This window comes from Urocampus carinirostris, chromosome 19 (assembly GCF_059441175.1).
Source record: "Urocampus carinirostris isolate Australia breed hairy pipefish chromosome 19, RoL_Ucar_1.0, whole genome shotgun sequence".
Lineage (NCBI taxonomy): Eukaryota > Metazoa > Chordata > Actinopteri > Syngnathiformes > Syngnathidae > Urocampus > Urocampus carinirostris.
Window position 1 is genome coordinate 19,196,085 of NC_142367.1, and position 21,520 is coordinate 19,217,604.

Genomic DNA, 21,520 nt, shown 5'->3' on the forward strand with positions numbered 1-21,520 from the left:
AGTATTCAAATTAGTTGATTTATCCATCCATCCATCCATTATCTGCACCGCTTATCCTCAGTAGGGTCGCAGGGGTGCTGGAGCCCATCCGAGCCATCTTCGGGCAGTGGGCACGGGACACCCTGAACTGGTTGCCAGCCAGACGCAGGGCACACAGGGACAGACAATTCGCTCGCTCCTTCACACCTAGGAACAATTGGGACCGGCCAATTAACCTGACATGCATGTTTTTGGAATATGGGAGGAAACCGGGGTGCCAGGAGGTAACCCACGCAAGCACAGGGAGAACATGCAAACTCCGCACAGGAAGGTTGGTAGCTGGATTTTAACCCATGACCTCAGAACTGTGCTGCACACGCGCTAACCACTGCCCTGCCGTGCTGTTAGTTGATTTAATATTCCTATCATGACAGTTCAATAGCCACTAGATGGCATTTGATACTAGTGCTCTCATCCCTTTACAAAACAAAAACATTCATATACAACATACACATGTGCATATATGTAACGGGTGTAATAATAATGTTTGTTTTACTGAAATTCCTGCTGAAATATGTTGTATAGTTTCTGTATAAGTGTCCTGCAATGATGAGTCCAACAGTGCCACCTGCTTGTATGTGGTAAGGTTTGGTTTGGCTTTAGACTTTGCGACAGGAAGGTGGGGTTTTTTGGCAGCCTACAACGAGCTGCCAACGGTAAGAAACGAACTTTTGGTGCCCCGCAAAAAAAGTTAATTTTAAACATTAAAACCACAGCTGACAAATCTCTCAACATGCACAGGAATGTGATTGATGTTGTCAAGCTGTTTGGATTTATTTTCGTTTTGTTTCTGTCGCCTTTTATGTTAGTTTTGCCGGACGTTGCATGTTGTGCTAAAATGCTAATTCCTCTTATAGAGATCAAAGCCAGCAGAGAAGTTTACCACGTGTTGTGTTGTGACTCATTCATTTGCAGGTAAATTGTACCTGTTTTTATACTCGTTATTGTTATTGTTTCTACTTTCTCATATATATAAAAAGGATGATGTTGGTTAAAATTCAGTTTAAAGATAAATATGTTGAATTCATTTTAAACGTAAAAAAAAACACCATACGATTTCTTGTTAAAAGTATCTTGTTAAAATGGATGTAAAAATTTGTTGTGATGGTTGATATTCTAAAATATATTTTATGTAAACTGAAAAGAAAGCTCTTTTATGTTTTTGGCAGTCTACAACGAGCTGCCAACGACATCAAAGCCAGCAGCGAAGCTTACCACGTGTTGTGTTGTGACTCATTCATTTGCAGCAACTGTGATAAAAACCTCGTCATCCAGTCCAGCGTGAATGTGGATCTGGTGGGACAGGTACACCACAGTTACAAATATACACGGACATACATACATACATACATACATATAATAATAATAATAATAATAATAATTTCCTTTGTATTGTCATTCTTTGTAACAATGTACACAGAACGAAATGTCGATACACCTGACCCGTTGTAGCGAGCTGATGCAGCCGCAGCCAACAGAGGGCGCCGCCATTTTTACCAATGTTATAAGTCTTAGGTATGACTCGGCCGAGGCGCGAACCAGCGACCATTGGCTACACATGCTTTTACACTCATACAATCCTATATGCATACACATACACACATATATACATACAGTACACATATATGTACCCAAACATCCAACTAGATCTCTTTACCTCTCGTTACTGTGCCAAATTGATACATAAATCAAATTCACCAGTAACACATTTATTCTTCCATTTTCTTAGACACCTGAAAATGACGCATCTCACCTTTAATTTTAGACAACATTTCGAATCAACTCTGTTTTATGGAGGCTTTATAATGACCCAGTCTTTTCTTTAATCATTCAAAGAATTTGTCTACGTTTGGTGGACAACATTTTGTGGCGCCAGCTGCTGCGCCTATTGGAAACAAATATCAAGCGTTTTCGGGCCGCCGACGGTATCGACGAGCCGTCATTGGAGTCTCCGTCCAAATATTAGCCATTGGCTGCTTTCTTTCATGTCTTCGGAGGCTGTTTGCTCACCTTTATCTAAATTACAGCAGTTAAGCTGCAAGTGAAGCTCCTCCATGAAAGGAGACCAGAAGCGTCTCTTATTTATTTTTTTACCGCCGCGTCACGTGACCAGAGCCCACGCTATTCAATCAAAGACGCGGCGACCAACCTTATCCAAAACTGAACGTTCAATCAAAGACCCGATGACGGACGTCATCCTTATCAAAAATGCTGGAAGTCGAGGATGGTTTCCAAAGATAACGGTGTAGATTGCGGCTAATCTTGAAACGCTGAGTTAATCACACGCGAACACGCTGGACAATTTGAGGTTATTACAGCTTCGAGATAAAACTAAAAGGCTTGTTTGATTAGCCAAAGAGCAATTTGCACCATGCGCGTTCAATAACGGACATCTGCTCAATTGAATGAATGAATGAATGAATGGAAACTTTATTTCGAACATTAAAATAAAAACAGAACAAAAACAATAACTCAACAATAAAATAATGTTATATAACATGTTCGAAAGTGGTAGTCAGAAGCAGACGCTTATTTCCCCTACCCCTTCATCTTCCCTATTAAATACACCAATGATAATAACAACAATAGTAATAATATTAATGATAACAGTTGTGATATAACAATAGCAATAATAACAATAAAGTTAACCATAGTTGTAGACGCACTTTTCGCAATCACTCATACCAATTTTCTTGATCTCTGTATTCCGCCACTAATGTTTTTTTGTATTTAAATTTGAACAAGTGAATAGTTGGACATTGTTTGATCTCGTCTTGGAAATTGTTCCAAAGTTTGACTCCACACGCTGACGCATGCATACTTTTCCTGGTTGTTCTCACCTTTGGGATTACGAATTTACTACAATTCCTTAAATTATAATTTCCCTCTTTCATGGATGTTTTCTGGCACTGTGTTTTTGTTGACCTTAAATAACAGTTGTGCAGCGGAAAATTTTACTCATCCAATTTTAAAGATTACTGTAGTAATCAGTCACGTTTACCGACTATAATTTCAGTCTATCAGAAAAAACAAATAGAATACAAGTTTTAACCGTTCCAATTCACAATTTACCAAGGGGGGCTTAAAGGTTAGACAGTCGGAGGAGGAAGAAGACCTCAGCAACAAGATGTAAAAATGTTGTCTATGTACATAACAAAAATAAAATGAAAATAAATTAAAAATCAGGCCTCTGATCCCCCAGTAACTACGGTTGTCCACTGTCCAGCTCAAGATAGGCAGCCCACAGATGGAACCTTGTACAAGTGAAGCCCTATGGACTTGCTCCCTCATATATTTCAGATTTAATTTCCTCCTATACTTTCTTTTAGACCGAGCTCGTCTTGACCATTGGGCTTTAATCTGGATCTCGTTTGTAAGGTTTCACGGCTCTCTGATCCCTTAACCGGCAGGGTGTTCCTGTGGTGTGCCTTGGGCAAGTACAGCCTGGCCTCTCCAGGCCGTTTTTTTTGCGTAGGAGTATGCTACCACAAATGAAACGGATAATTTCCAATGCTTACCATTAGCAAGAAAAGCCTCCTTATCTGACTCAGATACAGCACCTTCATCCCCTGGTCGCCAATCTTTTCCAGTTTACAGTGTCATCTCACGCATTAGAGATGAGCCGGACCTCACTGACAGGTGTTTGGGCGACAATGCTGATGGTTGGTTGGATCCTCTACGGTCATAGGGGTACCATTTCCTGTAGTGGTTCTTGGGCAAGTACAACCTGGTGGTGCTCATCCCGCTCCAGGCTAATATATTTGTGTTATGGACATCTGGAGTGGCCCCTCGGATGGGTCTGGCCTTGATGCGGCGAGGGGGCTTGCGTGTTCCAGTGACCCTGGAGAGCGATACCGTCGGGAGCTTGCTCCTGGTAGGGTCACCCATGGCGGGCCGGTCTCCGGGGTAGGTTCCAGACAAACAAAGACCCCAGCGTGTCAGTACGCTGTGAGGTGGCAGCCCCACCAACCGACTATCCTGCGGAGGGCTAACAACTCACCCAGGAGAAACACACTTTGTTACGAAACTGACCAGAGAAAGAAGCCGGACTGACCAACACGGTAACGGACCCCAGCCTGCCCCCGACCAACGAGTACGGATCGATCTTCGTCATAAGACCCGTGTCGCCACCTGGAATGTCCAGACACTCCTTCGCCCCGGAGCTGCCACCCTGCTGTCCCGAGAGCTCTGTCGCTATAACATCACCATGGCAGGGCTCTGTGAAGTACGATGGCAAGGCAATGGTGAAACAACAGCTGGCAACCATTGCTACATCTGGAGTGGCCCCGAGAGTCGGACCGGCCTTTACGGTGTGGCTCTTGCCATTCCAAAAGCCCTCCGGAGGTCCCTCATCAGCTGGACACCAATAAGTGACAGACTACTGTCTGCTCGATTCCTCCACCATCACGGCAAGATGACAGTGATCGTCGCCTACGCCCCCACCGATGTCGCTGATGAGGATGCGAAGGACGCGTTCTTTGACCAACTCCACCAGGCTGTCAACCAAGCCCCACCACACGACGTCACCATCATCCTCACTGATGCCAACGCCACTCTATCCAGCATTGATCGGTCCCCCGGCTCACCTGTCGGCACCACCTTCGTTGACAGCACAACAAACGACAATGGCAACCGCCTCCTCCTCCTCTGCCACCAAAACAACCTTTGTGTTGCTGACACCTGGTTTCCCCGGAAATGCATCCATCACTGGACGTGGTACAGCCCAGATGGCAGAACCAGGAAGGGATTGGACCACATCCTGATATCACGACGCTGGAAGTCGTTTGTAACCAACTGCCGGGTGTTCAGAGGAGCACAGCTTGGCAACACAGACCATCGTCTGCTGGTGGCCCAGCTCAAGCTAAAGCTCCGAGCCAACCAGCACAAGACTCTGCCTCGCCCCGACTCCTCCCGACTCAGCGACCCCAACATCGCCAGAGACTTCAGTTGCTCCATCCGCCGCTCTCTTGATACCCTGGCTCCTGACAAGCTGACAGACTGGGCGGCCTTCAAGGAAAGTGTCCTCCAGTCTGCTCACAATGTCCTCGGACGCCCGCGATCCTCCCCGAGAAAGCCCTGGATATCAGAGAGGACACTAAACATCATAGACCAGCGGCGTGAGGCCCGACTCCGAGGCGACCTCACAGAGTATCGGAGACTGAATCGCCTGCGCAATGTGGCCATTGCTGAAGATAGGGAGAGGTTTTGGCAGGCAGAAGCCCAACAGCTTGAGTCCGCGGCCAACAACAACAACATGAGCCGCGTATTCAGTCTATTACGCCAAGCCCGTAGCGGCCCACACATAAAGACAGCCCTGGTAAAGGACTCAGACGGCAACCTCATCATGACAGAAGCCAACTGCCTCGAGCGCTGGAAGGAGCACTTTAGCCTCCTCTTGCAGCACAGCACCATCCCGGCTGATCCCACCCTCCTACGGGCTGCGAGCACAGCACCTCCTAACGACACCTGCTGCACAGACCCCGTAACACCCGAGGAAGTGAGAGCTGCTCTGAAGAAGTTGAACACCAAGAAAGCCCCCGGCATCTGTGCCATTACCGGCGAGATGCTCAAGGCCGGCGGTGATGGCATGGTGGAGTGGCTAACCCGCCTATTCAACCAGGTGTGGGAATCGGAGCAGCTGCCCACCGACTGGACCAGAGGAGTCATCTTGCCCTTCTGGAAATGCAAGGGCGACAGGCTTGTCTGTGGAAACCACAGAGGCATAACCTTACTCTCCATCCCGGGCAAGGTCTTTACCAGGATCTTGCTCAGCCGTGCCCTTCCAGCAATCAGAAGCTGCCGCCGTCCCCAGCAGGCTGGCTTTATGCCCAACCGCTCCACAACGGACCACATCTCTGCCGTCCGTTTGCTGATAGAAAAGACCCGTGAATTCCGTAAAGATCGCCATCTATATATCGGATTCATTGATCTGAAGGCCGCCTTTGACACCGTCTGCCACTCTTCACTGTGGAACATCCTCCAAGCTCTCAGAGCACCACCCAAGATCATAGCCCTGTTCAAGCTGCTCTACAGCAACACAGAGAGCTGTGTCCGTATCAACGGCATTGACTCCGACTGGTTTGCTATCTCCAGCGGCGTTCGCCAAGGCTGTGTGGCTGCTCCCGACCTTTTTAATTGCATCATCGACCATCTGATGTTCAGGGTTAGTGAGCGCATCCCCGGAGTGTCTTTCGGCAACTACCACCTGACTGACCTGGAGTATGCTGACGACACCATCATTCTCAGCACTTCCTACAGCCAGCTGAGAGACGCTCTGGGCATTTACAGCGAAGAGGCAGCGCGGCTTGGCCTGCAAGTGAGTTGGACGAAAACCAAGTTCATGTATGTCGGTGATGGACCAGATCCACCTCCCATCCAAATTGGTAGCGACATCGTAGAGCCTGTCAAGAGCTTTGTATATCTGGGGTCCATGGTGACAGACAATGGGGACCTAAAACCAGAGATTCTCCGCAGAAGAGCCCTGGCAGCATCTGCTCTGCAGTCTCTCTGGAAACCACTCTGGCGGCACCAGACCATCGCACGCAAGACGAAGCTCCGCATTTACAACCTCGCCGTACTCCCTATCCTGCTTTATGGCTCAGAAACATGGCCCCTGAACGACACCCTGGCCACAAGAATCGATGGTTTTGATAGCAGGGCTCTCAGAACCATCGAGAACATCAGGTGGCCCCAGCGAGTCTCCAATAAAGAGCTCAGAGCCCGCACGTGCCAGCCCCAAGCATCTTCCTTGGTCGCACAACGCCGCACCCGCTGGTTTGGCCATGTCCTTCGTCTACCACCAGACCATCCGACACGAGCCATTCTCCAGTTTGACCCAAAGGCCGCAGGCTGGAGACGACCACGAGGGAAACCCCGCACTCGATGGCTCGACGTCGTTGCGGGCGACCTCCAACAACACGGAGTTGCCGTAGAGGATGCAGAACAGCTGGCACAAGACCGCCAGCATTGGAAAAACCTGGTTCATCTGGTCGGCTCAACGCACAGGGACGGGACCCCCCGACCTTCGCTGGAGCAATAAGTAAGTAAGTAAGTATGGACCAGAAACGGACACGGGACCCAATAGCGCTCGTTTTCTCAGTTTTTATTGAAAAAGAGGGAGAGTAGGGCTTGCTTCCACGATCCGATGGCTGACGGACAAAAGGAACGAGCAGTGTCTGGCGAGGAGGATCGGAGACAGGCGGGAATAGCAAGTTGTTGACCGGGACTGGAGATCAAAGGCGATGTCGAGTTCGTAAGCAAGGAAGGCAGCAGGAGGCAGGCAGGTAACGGGGAAAAACAGGTCAGGTAACAGGCAGGCAGAACGGGGCGTAATCAGGTCCAGAAACAGGTTGGCAACAAAGATCAGGCAGAAAAATGCAGGGCAAAAACAGAGTCGGACGAAAAGGCTAACTGAGCTGAAGACAACAGTTTCCATAACGATCTGACGGCTTCCTCTTGGAAGCCGGGGGTTTAAAAAGAGAGTGACAGCCAATCAGCTGTCCGGGCTGTTGGCGCCAATTAAGCCGCTGCAGCTGCGCTCAATCGGCGATCATGACAATTTGACCATAAATCCCTGCATTTTGTTCCGAAATGTGGAGTATCGCATTGCACAATGCACATTTGTTGTCATGCTTAAAAAGGGGGAATTGCAATCTTTAACTCATTGACTTGAAATAACGTTCAATAAGACACGTTTTTATTAATTGTATTGCAATCATTGAGAAAATTATTACAATCACGTGATATGTTTATAGTTTATAATGTCTCCTAATTATAAAATAAATGGTCTCAAAGGGGTCAAATATAAATAGTTCAGTGAAAAGTGATGCATAAACTGTTATTTTTCCATGAAAGTGTCCGAAAATATTAATTGATCTATAAATTATTGTTAAAATACATGCGTTATATCCTGGAAATTAGCATTTTTTTCCAAACCCTCTAGATAGCAATTAGTGAAAAAACCACTGGACCTTGTGTACAGTAAGATCAAACATCTAGTTGGATCCGGCCATCTCTGTCTGTCCCTCACCCCCTCATACACCCCCCTCCGGAGGAAAACAAAGCCTATACAACAAGGACAGAACAAAACATCTTCTTTGTTCCTTTATCTCTTTGTTTCCTTATCCTCACTGTAAAACGTGGAACTGGAGTGCCACGTCCAATTTCGTTGTCACAATATATCCCATGTTGTAACAATGACAATAAAGGTGTATTCTATTCTATTCTATTCTAGATACTGCAATTTTCTTGAAAAAAAGCTGGAACACAGCACCCAAGTTAGGACTCAGAGCACTATGGGGAACATGCAGTTGGCTGAGGTCGACATGTATTTGTCCTGATGCAAGCAGACACGTATATGTAAGCTGTTTTAAGCAATAATCGGAGCAATTTGTCTCCTTCGAGGGACTCGAGACGACAAGGCAACCGGTGGGCGGCCAATCCCAAACGGGGGCTGCCCACCTGGAGGAAGTGACTCGTGTCTTTATCTCCTCCCTCATGCGCCTGCCTGCGGCCAGATAACACCCAAGCAGTTGGATCGGGACCTCCTGAAGCGACCAACCCACATGACACGACCCAAATCGAACCTTTTCCCTTAACGGACGCAAAGAAGAAGCAAAAACGCCAAGCTCCGGCTGCAAAATCGATCACGGGGCCAGAAAGGCAGCGCGACCATCATGAGCGCCCCTCTTTACGCGCCGACCGCTATCCAACAAATTCAACCCACTCCCTTCTCCATCGAGGACATCCTGCACGGGAGGCCTCGTTCGGACCCCGGTGTCAGCCACTCGTCACCGTCGTCTTCATTCACGCCCGTATCTCAACCCACTCCCGTTGCCCCCACGCCCACCTTCCCGTCAGCGAACTCTTCCTTCAGCCACTTCGTCTCTGCCTACCGGACGCCCGTATATGAACCCAGGCCGATCCTCGGGGCCCTGCCGATGCCGATGCCCTTTTCCCAGCAGCACGCGCAAGTGCACGCCGCTGCGGCTTTTGCAGCCGCGGCCTACGCCCCTGCAGGGGCTTTCACAGCCTTCCAACACCCACAACAGCAGCGGGCGTGGGGGGACTACGCGCACGCCTTACTCAGACACGAGCCCCTCGGTGAGTTGCCGACCGGTAATAACTCATACCCGTCATACTCACCAAATTACTCACCTTATTAATAATTGCAATTTCCCTTTTTAACCAAAATTAAATATGACAAACGCAACACGGCACCCATTTACTCACAGCAAGACAGACTATGTCGAATAAAAAGAAATATAGTTTTTGTGAACAAGATTATAGTATTTACAAATAAAGTCAACTCATTTTTATTTGTATAGCCCTTAATCACAAAGAGTTTCAGAGGGCTGCACAGGTTATTGCACACTATTATTACACCATCCCCTGATCTGAAACCAACATGAGGGCAAGGGAAAACTCAAAAACCTCAACATGAGGAAAATGAAGAAACCTTGAGAAGGGACTGCACATAATCCCCCTTTCAGGATGACCAGGCTGTAACGGATGTTGCAAAAAAAAAAAAAAATAGGTTATTCATATGCTATAATTTTTTGGTTATTTATCATGTTTTGCACAAATGGAAGGTTTCCAAAAATGTAATTCGCCTTTTTGGAATAGGTGCAGCGATAGGAGAACATTTTTTGCTCCTTCTGCCAAATTTCTAACCCGTTGCAGTCTAGAAATCAAAATATTTGCCCATTCCTTACTTTCAGGGACACAATACCAGCTTGAAGTGAGAAAATCTAGTTTGAACAAATACAATGTGTTTGAATAAAGTGCGGTAATCATTTAAATAATGCTGTTCATTTACTCACAATGACTATCGTATTTTCCCTCAGCAGTTTGTCATCCACGACATGAAGTCACTAATGGAGGGAGATAATAAACTACACAAACAATTATTTGAGCACTTTTCTTGGTTTTTTCCACACTTGCAGTAAAATTAGTGTTCTATAGAGCAGTACAGGACTTCAGATATACTTCATGTGGTACATTTTTGTTGGTTTGAACAATTTTATTGACACTATTAACAGCAAATAAACAATGTGAGGTTTGAACATTTTTTCTCGACAATCTTAACAGCAATTAAGCATATTCACAATTTTGTTATTCACAATTTCGTTATATCTGACAATATGACGTTTTAACAATTTTTTTCGACATTTTTAACAGCAATTACACACACAATTTCGTTATATCATATCCCAACAATATGAGTTCATGTGGTATATGTTTCACACTGGTAACAGAAATAGTATCAGTATCAGTTCCCATGTATCTCATTTGCACTATACTGGAATTAGTTCATTTAATATAGTTTCTCTGAACGTGTTAATCATCTGAATGCTTTTCTAGGAAATAAACACTAACCACAGCAGTATTAAAGTCATTCATAAGTGAGTCAACTTAACCGTTATACAAAGGAACAACGTTCACAATTGCCCCCGGGTAAAAGATCCAGGACTACGATGTTGCGGCTAATAAATCACTGGGTTTTCTCAACTTTTACCTAGCACCTCAGACAAAAAGCCAAAATTATTTCTTTAAATATTTTCTTTTTGCCCGAGATCATAAATGTTCTTCAGGGTTGAGATACATATGGAAAAGGGTACTCTCAGAGTGCTGGAAATATACTTAGACCATCAAAGGTGAGCACAAAATGTAGTACGGAATTATTATTTTTATGTGTGTAGGGTCTCAAGTTGACCCCCTAAAGATTGTCCTTTCAACAGGTTCAATGAGACGTTTTTTCCTCAAAGTTGACTTTTCTACCAAATAAAGACATCCTTTGAACAAAACCTTAGCTCTTTTTAATGTGTATTTGATGCCTCTTGAACCTATCATTGAACAAATGTTGCGCTGAAAAATATTTGGGTCAAAAATAACCCAAGGTGGGGTAAAAATGACCATCACTGAAAATAATTGAATCCATGTTTCTGGGTTGATTTTTTGTGGATGGACTCAGTCTCGTTTGTTCTTAAGAAATAATAGAGATTTCTTTTTAAACTCCACAAATTATAAAGTTTTTTTTTTTAAATAACCAAATTTTAGTTCAAATATCTCTTGAACCTATCAAGGACAAGACGTGACGCTTAAAACACCTGAGTTCAAATGAAAAATGATCCAACATGGGATCCAAAATGGACCAATATGTCTATCAATTTAATCCCAATTTCTGGGTTATTTATTTTTTACAAATCGACCCAATCTTGCTTGTTTTTTTTTGATGAAAAAACACCTATAATCCCGTTTTCTTAAAGCAAACCAATTTTAGTTCTATTAACAATTTCTTTAACCTATCACTGACACTCAACAAACACTTTTCGTTTCCGATTAACCCAAAATGGGGTTAAAATTGGACCAATGTATTGGATCAATTTAATCCAAGTTTCTGAGTTGCTTTTTAAAAACAACCCAATCTTTTAGGGTTTTCTGGAGAAAATATAAAAATACAAAAATACAACTAGACAACCCAATTGTTTGCTTTAAAAAAATACATCATTCATCAACTTTGATTTTTTTCATTGCTACCCAGGAGTTTGGGTTATGTTAACCTAATGGATCTACGCTTAACTCAAACTGTGTTATTTTGGGCCATGTTTTTAAACGAATATATGATGTTTTTAACATTTAAAACAAAATAATAACCAACTTTGACTTGTTTTTAGCGCAAACCAGGAGGTTGGGTCATAAAGAAATGGATCTGTCCATGCACACTTTATTAAAATTGGGTTATTTTTGACCCAAATTCCCTTTTAGTCTGTAAAAAGTTGATTTTACCTGAACAGGAGACCTCTAATGAAGTCAGTCATTGGAGTGGGTACCTCCTTGACCACTCGTGACTGCTTTTTAACTGAAGAACGACACGCTTGCTCGATGATGGTTGCACATCAAGTGGTCTGGAGAACACAAAAGTGCTTCGACGCTGTTTCACTTTCAAGGGTTTCACAAAACAACAGTTTCTCCCACAAACGTCAAAAGACGGTGGCACTTTACTCTCATCGGAAAATGAAAAAAAAAAAACTTCCAATAATCCTATGCATTTTAAACATTCGGGTAAAAACATAACCCGGTTTGGGTCAACAGTTAAGCAATCGATTTTTGGGGTTGTGTTGAACCAACTTCCAATTACATTTTACTTTGTGGTCATTGATTACGACATTAACCTTATTTATAACAAAATTAGACATGACACTCTTGATTAACACACATTGAAGTCTTAAAAGCGAAAATATATAGGATTAAAACAAAATTAATAAGCAAAAATATTAACTAGATGCTTGGATACTGGTCTAAGATGTAGGGTTTATTTTTTTATCTCTAAAAAAGCCCAATTTTTTAAGGGTCATATATTGTTGGATTGTATTTAAAACATCAATTCAGTGTTTTCTTTTGAAAGCCCCTCCAAAACAGTTGATTTGTTCAAAAGAACTGAAATGCAATTCTAAACTGACAACTAATCATGTTATTACTATGTTGTTACGATGTTATTATTATGTTACTACCATGTTGTAATAATTAGAAGTAGGGTTGAAATAGGCTCTGAAATAAGGGACCTTGAGAGGCTATGGTTTTGAAAATCCTTTTGGAAGAATTATTAATGTACCATGTTTAATGTAGTCATTACCAGGTTATTGGAAGCCGAATTGAAATATAGGCTCACTCGACTATTAAAACACCATGTCAGTTGAAATCACATTTCCCGGAAAGTCACAATGACCCATCACTGGTGAGCTCATTTCAGAACCAGTTTGCAGGCTTGTCAGGTGTTCAGGAGGCTACCTGACGCCCATGGGCACCACGTTGGAGACCCCTAGAATAAAGCAAAGGGTCTCACGTTGCAATGAAAACAACCTCTAAATTAAGTGGTTTTGTTCAATATTGAAGGTGCTAGCGATGGGCCGAAATCCATTATCTGCACCGCTTATCCTCAGTAGGGTCGCGGGGGTGCTGGAGCTCATCCCAGCTGTCTTCGGGCAGTGGGCAGGGGACACCCTGAACTGGTTGCCAACCAGTTGCAGGGCACTCAGAGACAGACCACTCACTCGCTCATTCACACCTAGGGACAATTTGGACCGGCCACTTAACCTAACACGCATGTTTTTGGAATGTGGGAGGAACGGGGAGAACATGCAAACTCCACACAGAAAGGCTCGATCTAATGACCTCAGAACTGTGCCGCACATGCGCTAACCACTGCCCTGCCGTTCTGCCATTGGGCTAAAATCCTGTTTTAATAAATGCAGGCAAGAAATTTTAGACACAGTTCCATTTCTCCTCCCTGGCACAAGCTCAAAGCCCTTCAACTTCTTCAGCTAGACACGCCCCTGGAAGGGAGTTTGGGTTCTAGCGAGGCCTGTTTGTTTTTGTGGACGGCTCTATGCTATATGTGGCAACCTTGACTCGTTTTCCTGCTTTTCTATTGTTCCAAAAGATCAGAGGAGCACGTTTGCAAAAGTGAGCCCCCCCCCCCTTTTTTTTTTTAAAGTGTCAACGTTTTTTTATAGCGTGTCTCCTCCATTACATGCAGATATGATTGTTAAAAGGACTCGAAGCTGGCCGGTTCCGATATCAGCCGCGATAAAGGGCTTTCAAGTGGACCGGGACTTTGCAGCCCAATCAAGTTGGGTTGAAGAATGTGCTCGTTTGTCGATAGGAGTCAATCTTTGCTCTCGGGAGCTGTCCAATGGTTTTCCCGTGTCGTTTCCTCGGCAGCCCGCTGCACGCTGCTGATTATTTTATCGACATCCTCAATACAGACGCATTCAGGAAACACTCGGCCTCCGATAGGCCGGGATCCGTTTTTTTTTCGCATATTGTTGCACTTCCTCTGCGGGGCCGTTGCTGACGATGTGACTCACTTGCTTTATGATTGCAAAAAGCTCCCCCTTTGTTTGAACCCATTGCAAAAAAAAAAAAACTTTACAGTTTGGATCGAAAATGGACCAACCCTATATTTGATTTGATTTAACCCAACATCCTGTGTTGTTTTGCTGTAACATCACCCTTAAAAATTGTGTAATGTTTTAGTTTTTGGGGACAAGGGAATTCTGTAAAAGTGTGCTTTTGTTTAAATAAAATAATAGTTCGTTTTATAAAAAATAGCCAAACAATTTGGTCTTTTTGTGTGAAACGGTTCAACAACTGAAGGGTTGGTTCATCTTTGATCCAAACTTGGGGTATTTTAACCCAATGTTAAGTATTTTTAGAGTGGAAAATAGCCCCAAAGTTGGCAAATATTAACTGACGTCAATTTCAATACGAAATATCGTATTAATCATATTAATATTTCACCAAATTCTCAGCCAAACATACTCGGAAATCATTTAGGTCAACAATAATCGAATTGTTGAACGAATCATGAACGAATCCGTTCCTGGGTTGATTTGGCCAAAACACCTTAGTTGGTTCTGTTTTTTTCAACTAATCCAAAAGTGACAAATTGATTAAAGTAACAACACCCTCCAATTTATTTTAAATTTTTGTTTCGTTAAAAACACACCCAAGTTTGGGTCATATTGTACAAAACAACAGCCCAAACTTCATTCTTTTCTTAAAATAGATAAACAAAACGACTGTTTTATATCAAACAGAGCAAACAAATCCATCCATAAATCCATTTTCTAAGGCCCTTATCAACAATAGGTCAAGCGGGAGCGAACAAATCGTATTTATTTTAAATACTTACAAAAAATGTATGTAGAATGACTAGAAAAGTAGGCCTTCTCGTGGAAAAACAACAACACGGGAATATTTTGAAAACAAGGTGCAATATACAGGGTAAAGAGACAAACAAAAGTCCCCTCCCGAAAGCTAAGACGAGGAAGTTTGACTAAGCATACGTAGCACTTCACTGCGACCACGGAGGGAGACAGGCAAAAATCGTTCTCCTTGCAATGTTAAAAATGTTGGTAGCGGACAGCGCGAAACCAAATAATTTAAGGTCTTACATAAACACATCACAATTTAATCACGCTGATATAACATTTGAGTTTCTTTCTCAGCGAAATTGTGCCGAAAAGCTTAGTTTGGACTGAATATCAATATCGAGCAATCATTGTTCTGTACCCACCAATATTTTGTGATTTGCGAGAGGATTTCTTATTTCGAGAGGAGGCGTGATAGAAAATAATTCTTAAGCACTGTTTGAACCCAAAGTCCTGTTTTTTTTTTGCAGAAACAACCACCCACAATAATTGTGTAAAGGTACAAAAAAATCTGTTAAAAATAACATTTTGTCCACAGTAACACCCCCGAAAATGGTTTCATATTGTGCAAAAGAGTCTGGACCATTTTGTTTGTAATAACCCAAATAATTGGCTTGCTTTGAGTAAAACGACACCGAAAATGAGTCATGTGACACAAAAATATAAATTTGGTCCTATTTTTCAGTGTTTTTAAGAGTGTAAGTAGAGGATCGGTCCATTATTTATCCCATTTGGAAGGTTTAAGGGCTCAAGTGTTCTTAAAATGTGCGCTCGGTTCCAAGATAATGAAAACATAAATGAAAGAAAACAGGCTTACACTTTCGCCCACTGCACTTTGATTGTGTAAATGAGAAGAGGACATGCGTGCTTGTCTGTCTGTCGCCCGTAATCACGCCACGAAGCAGGAAACACATGAAGCGGATATTTGCCCATAGTTGAGTCTCAGTCACGACTTTCCCGAAAAAAAAAAAACGTGGCGGGCAGACACAAGCACAGCTGCAAAAACTATTGTTTGGTCTTTGCTATTAATGACAGGAAAGTAAATTTCGAAGGAAGCCACTTCGTTTTTGCACATTTCGATCCACTGCCTTTCCTTTGCAGGCTGACGGCCGTTTTGCATTTTGCAATTGAAATGAAGTGCAACACTCTATAAAACAGTTGAATGTGGGATTTATTTTTTAAACAAATGTACTTTTCAATCACATTTTAAAACGAATAAACGTTGGCTCCATAAAAAATAAATAAATACATTTAAAATGGGGGTTATTTTACACTAAATTGCATTTTATATATTTAATACAAAAGGAAAATACACCCTAAACTTCAAACAAATTAAATTTGAATGTGTAAATATTTACTATGTATCATAAATATATTGTTATTAACGTTTTTATGCGTTTTGCACCACTTTACCTTTTTCATTTGTTTTACCTGTACTAAAAGGAGAAGCCTTCCAAATGTATCACACTTGTATGATGACAAAAACACCATGCTTTCGTTGATTCATTCATTTTGTGTTTAAGAAAGAATAACAACACTAAGTTGAGCATTTTTTTAAAATAATAATTAGAAAATGGGATGGGCAGGGCACCTATATGATGCAGCAGGGGTAAACCGGTGAAAGCTGTCGGGCCCTGCTGTAGAACAGAAGAGTGTGTTGGAGGGACAAAAGCGTGACCAACTTGGGTGCCGAGGTGCTTAACTTGTTTGGGTGTTTGGGCATGGTCCCCAAAAATTTCGTGTGTGTTTTTTGCTACTTTTCCCCTTTTTTATTTTCTTTGTTTCGTATGTGTTTAGATGGATAGATAGATAGATAGATAGAAAATGATTAAACACGATTTTTTGACTCTGTTGATACATTTAAAGTTGTTTAAAGTATTTATATACATTTACAGTCAATTTAAAAACACCCGAAAACTAATAAAGACAAACGGGGGTATTTACAAAGAATAAACAAATGAACAATTTTCTAATGGTTGTGAAATAAATAAAACATCAAATTTTTGGTTCATTTTTCGATTAAAAAATAGAGGGATATTTCTTCAAACATTTACAATTTTTAAAAAAAATACGAAAGAAAAGAAAATACAGTACCCCAAAATTGGATCATTGTTTACTATCAGAAAAACACACGCAGAAAATTTGTTTTTTAAACAGAATTAAAAAAATAATGAAAAGAAAATAACACCCCAAAGTTGAGTGAATGAATAAAAAATGATTAGATGCAATTTGTAAACTTTATCGATAAAGGGTTTTTAAAAGCACTTACATACATTTAAATTCAGAAACAACCAAAAGTTGGTCTTTTGATCACACATAAATGACCAAATAAATAAAAAATGAGTTTTATTATAAACAAATTTGTCATTTTGAAAGAAAACAAACCACGCAAAAGTGTGTTCATTTGTATTTCGATCACAAAACATAATAATAATAATAATAATAAATAGTAAATAAATATATAAAAGATAAAAATTAGAAGGTAATTTTAAACGAATGTATAGTGTTTAGGAAAAAAACACTCCGAAGTTGGGTAGTTTTTGATGATTTTATAATCGATTAAAAGCAAATCGTATACTCTATAGATAAATTTGTTTTTTTATGTTAACAATTTATGATGAAATGTGCACTATTGTTTTTTTGTGAATTAAGTGACAGGTGGACATAAATCAAACAGCAATAACGAAAACAATAAGACGCGTATTTGAAAACAACACATTGCGTCATGCATGAAAAAGATAATTATAATAATAATAATAATAATAATATACGGAAATGTGCAAGTATACATATATATTTTTTTATCTTAACGAAAACTCTTTCACATGTTATGCAAATGAAGGCAAACCTCTGCTATGGAGCCCTTTCATTCAGCGACCCTTGCACAAACGGAAAGGGGGCCAGGTCCGCTTCTCCAACGACCAAACCATCGAACTGGAGAAAAAGTTCGACACCCAGAAGTACCTTTCGCCCCCGGAGAGGAAAAGGCTGGCCAAGATGCTGCAGCTCAGTGAACGACAGGTATACATCATCAGTGATAATCGATTTTATATAGACACGAGTCGAATCCATAACACGTTTTCTTTTCTCCTGATGGCTTCTAATAATTTGCTACTGCTCCTATAAACTAAGCAACGATCGTATTTTTTTAAATTTCGATGAACTCATCATTTGTTTAACTCAATGCAAAAAAAAGTGATTATTATTAGCCAAAATAGCAGCAAACAAAAGACATTCACAAGGAAACCGTGCACCACGCACTCAACATTTCTTCATGATATATACTCGGAATTCTCAACGAAAATCAATTAACGAAAAACGGTAAAAAATAGCTTTAGGGAATGAGGCAGTTGAGCAAATAAAAGTTGAACATTTTATGGGTATTCAATTGATTTATTTGATGTACCTCCCATCCTGTAAGCGTAATTATTGTATTTTTTTCCCGCTACAAACTATATTTCATATTTAGGGAATGGGGACAGCGAAATAACCGATGTTAATTTAACACCTAAAAAATAAATGTGATCTCGACTCTATCGTCTTGCTTTTTAAAATGTATTTTTAATACACAGTTAGATAGATAGATAGATAGATAGATAGATAGATAGATAGATAGATAGATAGATAGATAGATAGATAGATAGATAGATAGATAGATAGATAGATAGATAGATAGATAGATAGATAGATACCTTATTTATCCCCGTAGGGAAATTCATACTTCCAGCAGTATCATTGTGTTGAAAAATAAAATAAAACAATAAAACAATAAAATAAAAGATGTAGAATACAAAAATACCCAATATAACGTGTTAATAAACACCACGAGAGATTACATCGTAGTAGAAGAAACTATATTTGTTTTATAATCAAATCTTACACCCCTGAATCATAATTTAATTGTGAACCTCCGAAAAGACCCCCAGCCCTCCACCTAACACACATTTTTTATGCCATTCATTATTATTCTGGCCCGATGAGAATGTTTTTTTTTTTAAATAAATTTGACACCTCTGTTGTAAACAATGTTCACTATACGTTCTTACCCATGACAATAAATAAAAATTTAATTTAATAGCGATGAATTATAAGACAGAAAGCCCCGATTATAAATAAAGTAATTATCTATATTTTGATTCATTTTAGGTGAAAACCTGGTTCCAGAATCGACGAGCAAAGTGGCGACGACTCAAGCAGGTTTGTCCCTTTATTCAACTGTTTCCATGCTAAATTGCGACTATTGTTTCGATCCGGATTGTTAATTGGATATTAATCGAATCGTTAGGAAAATCCCACGCAGGGAGGGAAGGCGGAGGAGGCGAGCAGCGCCGCAGGGAGGAGCGACGACGGCGGTGAAGGTGAAGCTGGTGCGCCGGATACGCGCTCGTGCGCGCTCCAAGCGGGTCGACGAGCGCAAGGACCCACGTCCCCCACGCAAAATGCCACCGACGCACAGTGGAGTCTTTCGGAAGACGACGGGGGGGACGACACAGATCTGGACGTTGACGACGAGCATGGAGGTTTCGTTTCGAGCCAGCAGCTTTGATGGACGTTGATGCACTCAAGTGGACTACTAAACATGAAGAAACCGCTGCAAAAATAAAAATTGAACTCTTAATGACCTGAGGAAACCTCATCAAATTGTATACAATTGTTTACAGTGAAGGGATGACATATAGGCTACCATTGAAATGTGTTGCGTGTCGTTTTTAAAATACAGTGGAACCTCGGTTCTCGACCATAATCGGTTCCAGAACCCTGTTCGAAAACCGATTTGTTCGATCGCCGAAATCCGTTTTTCCCATTAGAAATAATGTAAATCGTTTTAATCCGTTCCAACACCCTGAATGTTTACCTCGAATGTTTAACGTAAACATAAAGCTAACCCAGGCTAATCGTACGTTCGCGTTAGCGTAATCTTCCGTACGAAAGATTACGCTAACATGAACGTGTAAAAATTAAAAAATCAGGTCGTTTACAAGTCATTTAGCACCCGGGTCTCCACAACAAGTGGTGAGCGGTTCATGGGAAAGGGGGCTCCGTTCCAACACCCTGAAAGTTGGGCTCCGTTCCAACACCCTGAATGTTTACTTTGAATGTTCAACGTAAACATAAAGCTAACCCAGGCTAATCGTACGTTCGCGTTATGGTAATCTTCCGTATGAAAGATTACGCTAACATGAACGTGTAAAAATGAAAAAAAAAAGGAGAAAGAAAATAATTATGAATAGGATTTCTTACTTTTGTGGTGGTCAGCAGAAGGCGCAGGCAAGATCAGACACTCGCACACCTCCTTCATATTTCGCCATTATTTCTTTCTTAAATGCAATAGTTGTACGCACTACTTTTCTTTTTTCACCTGTAGCAACTTTGCTGCTTGCACTGACTTTCTTCGGAGGCATAATAAGGGGCTAAAACACTTCGTACACCTATATTAAAAGCGAAAGCAAAACGAAGCACGTGCGCACGCGATAACAGTTGGTCAGGAAAAGAGCCATCTACGCCCGTACGCCGCTCAGCATCGCACCCTAGCGTACGCACTCACGCATTACCGGTGTTCGAACTCCGATTTTTTGACCGAACAGCGAAGCAAGAATTTCTCTAAATTTTTGGTCAGACTCCGATTTGTTCCAACTGAGAGGCGTTCGAAAACCGAGGTTCCACTGTACTAAAATCATCAGGAACGACGGGAAACTGTTCTTAAAATGATGTTTTCATACTGCTTCCACTTTACTTTCAATATTTAGAATTGCTGACGGCTGTGTCATGCCATCTACAGAAGACCGGTTTCACTTTTGAGTAATTTTATGTACTGGTATCATCATTCTATTGAAGACTACTTAAGAGTTGGATATCGTTGCTTTCGTTTGATACAGACGTTCCCATTTTGGACATTTTTCACATATTGCAGTATTTAGAATATAAAAATGCATTTCTATAGCGCTTTTCAAGTCAATGAAGACCTCCCAAAGCGCTTTACAATGTGCTTCACACTTACCCATTCACACACACACTCACACACCAATAGGGAGTCAGCCATGCAAGGCGCCTACCTGCTTATTGGGGGCATTAGGGATTCAGTGTCTTGCCCAAGGACACTTGGACATACAACACGGAGGAGCCAGGCATCGAACCTGCGACCGCTTGATCCCAAGACGAGCGCTCCTGCGCTAATGCCGCCCACGTGACAACATCTGTAATAAATCTGGATTCAGAGTAATATTGAATTACTACTAATTTCTTTCTATTTAAAGAAAAAATATGCAAAAATAGCAGACATTCTTGCTGAGGGGGTGGGGGGCTTTATGTACCTGTGTTGTCTTATTGTACATTAAATGTCTTTATACAGAACTTTGAGTTACATTTCAATGTCTGAAAAGTGCTATACAAATAAAAAACGATACGGATAAACTTTGTGCTCTTGAATAGAAAAAAAACATCACAAACACAAGAAAAACAATGACATCGACATGTGCATACAGAGTAAACCATATTTCACTTTTTATTTGTTCCTGGTTGAAAGACTCCAATTAGGCCTACAGGCAACATTTGACTGTTTTGTCACAATAAATTAAATGTATGAAATAAAATAAATGTCATTTTCTTTGTAAATCGTTGACATTTTACTCATTTCGATTTCCTCAATGTGTTCCATCCGAACTCGACAATGTACAAAAAGGTCAGAACCAGAACAGGAGGAGGACCCAGATGCGTAACGTTTACTCACGAGTTTATTGAGATATAGAGAAAAATAAACGGCAGAATGC

General features: G+C 41.6%; 1 protein-coding gene across 1 annotated transcript; it reads left to right on the top strand.

The window, feature by feature from the left end:
• The first annotated feature begins 8,500 nt into the window (after window positions 1-8,500).
• hhex (hematopoietically expressed homeobox) lies at window positions 8,501-21,104 on the top strand. The gene is made up of 4 exons (XM_088323508.1): window positions 8,501-9,141; window positions 17,596-17,774; window positions 18,900-18,950; window positions 19,039-21,104. The coding sequence occupies exons 1-4, from the start codon at window positions 8,715-8,717 to the stop codon at window positions 19,297-19,299; spliced, it is 918 nt and encodes a 305-aa protein (XP_088179634.1). The 5' UTR covers window positions 8,501-8,714; the 3' UTR covers window positions 19,300-21,104.
• Window positions 21,105-21,520: the final 416 nt, after the last annotated feature.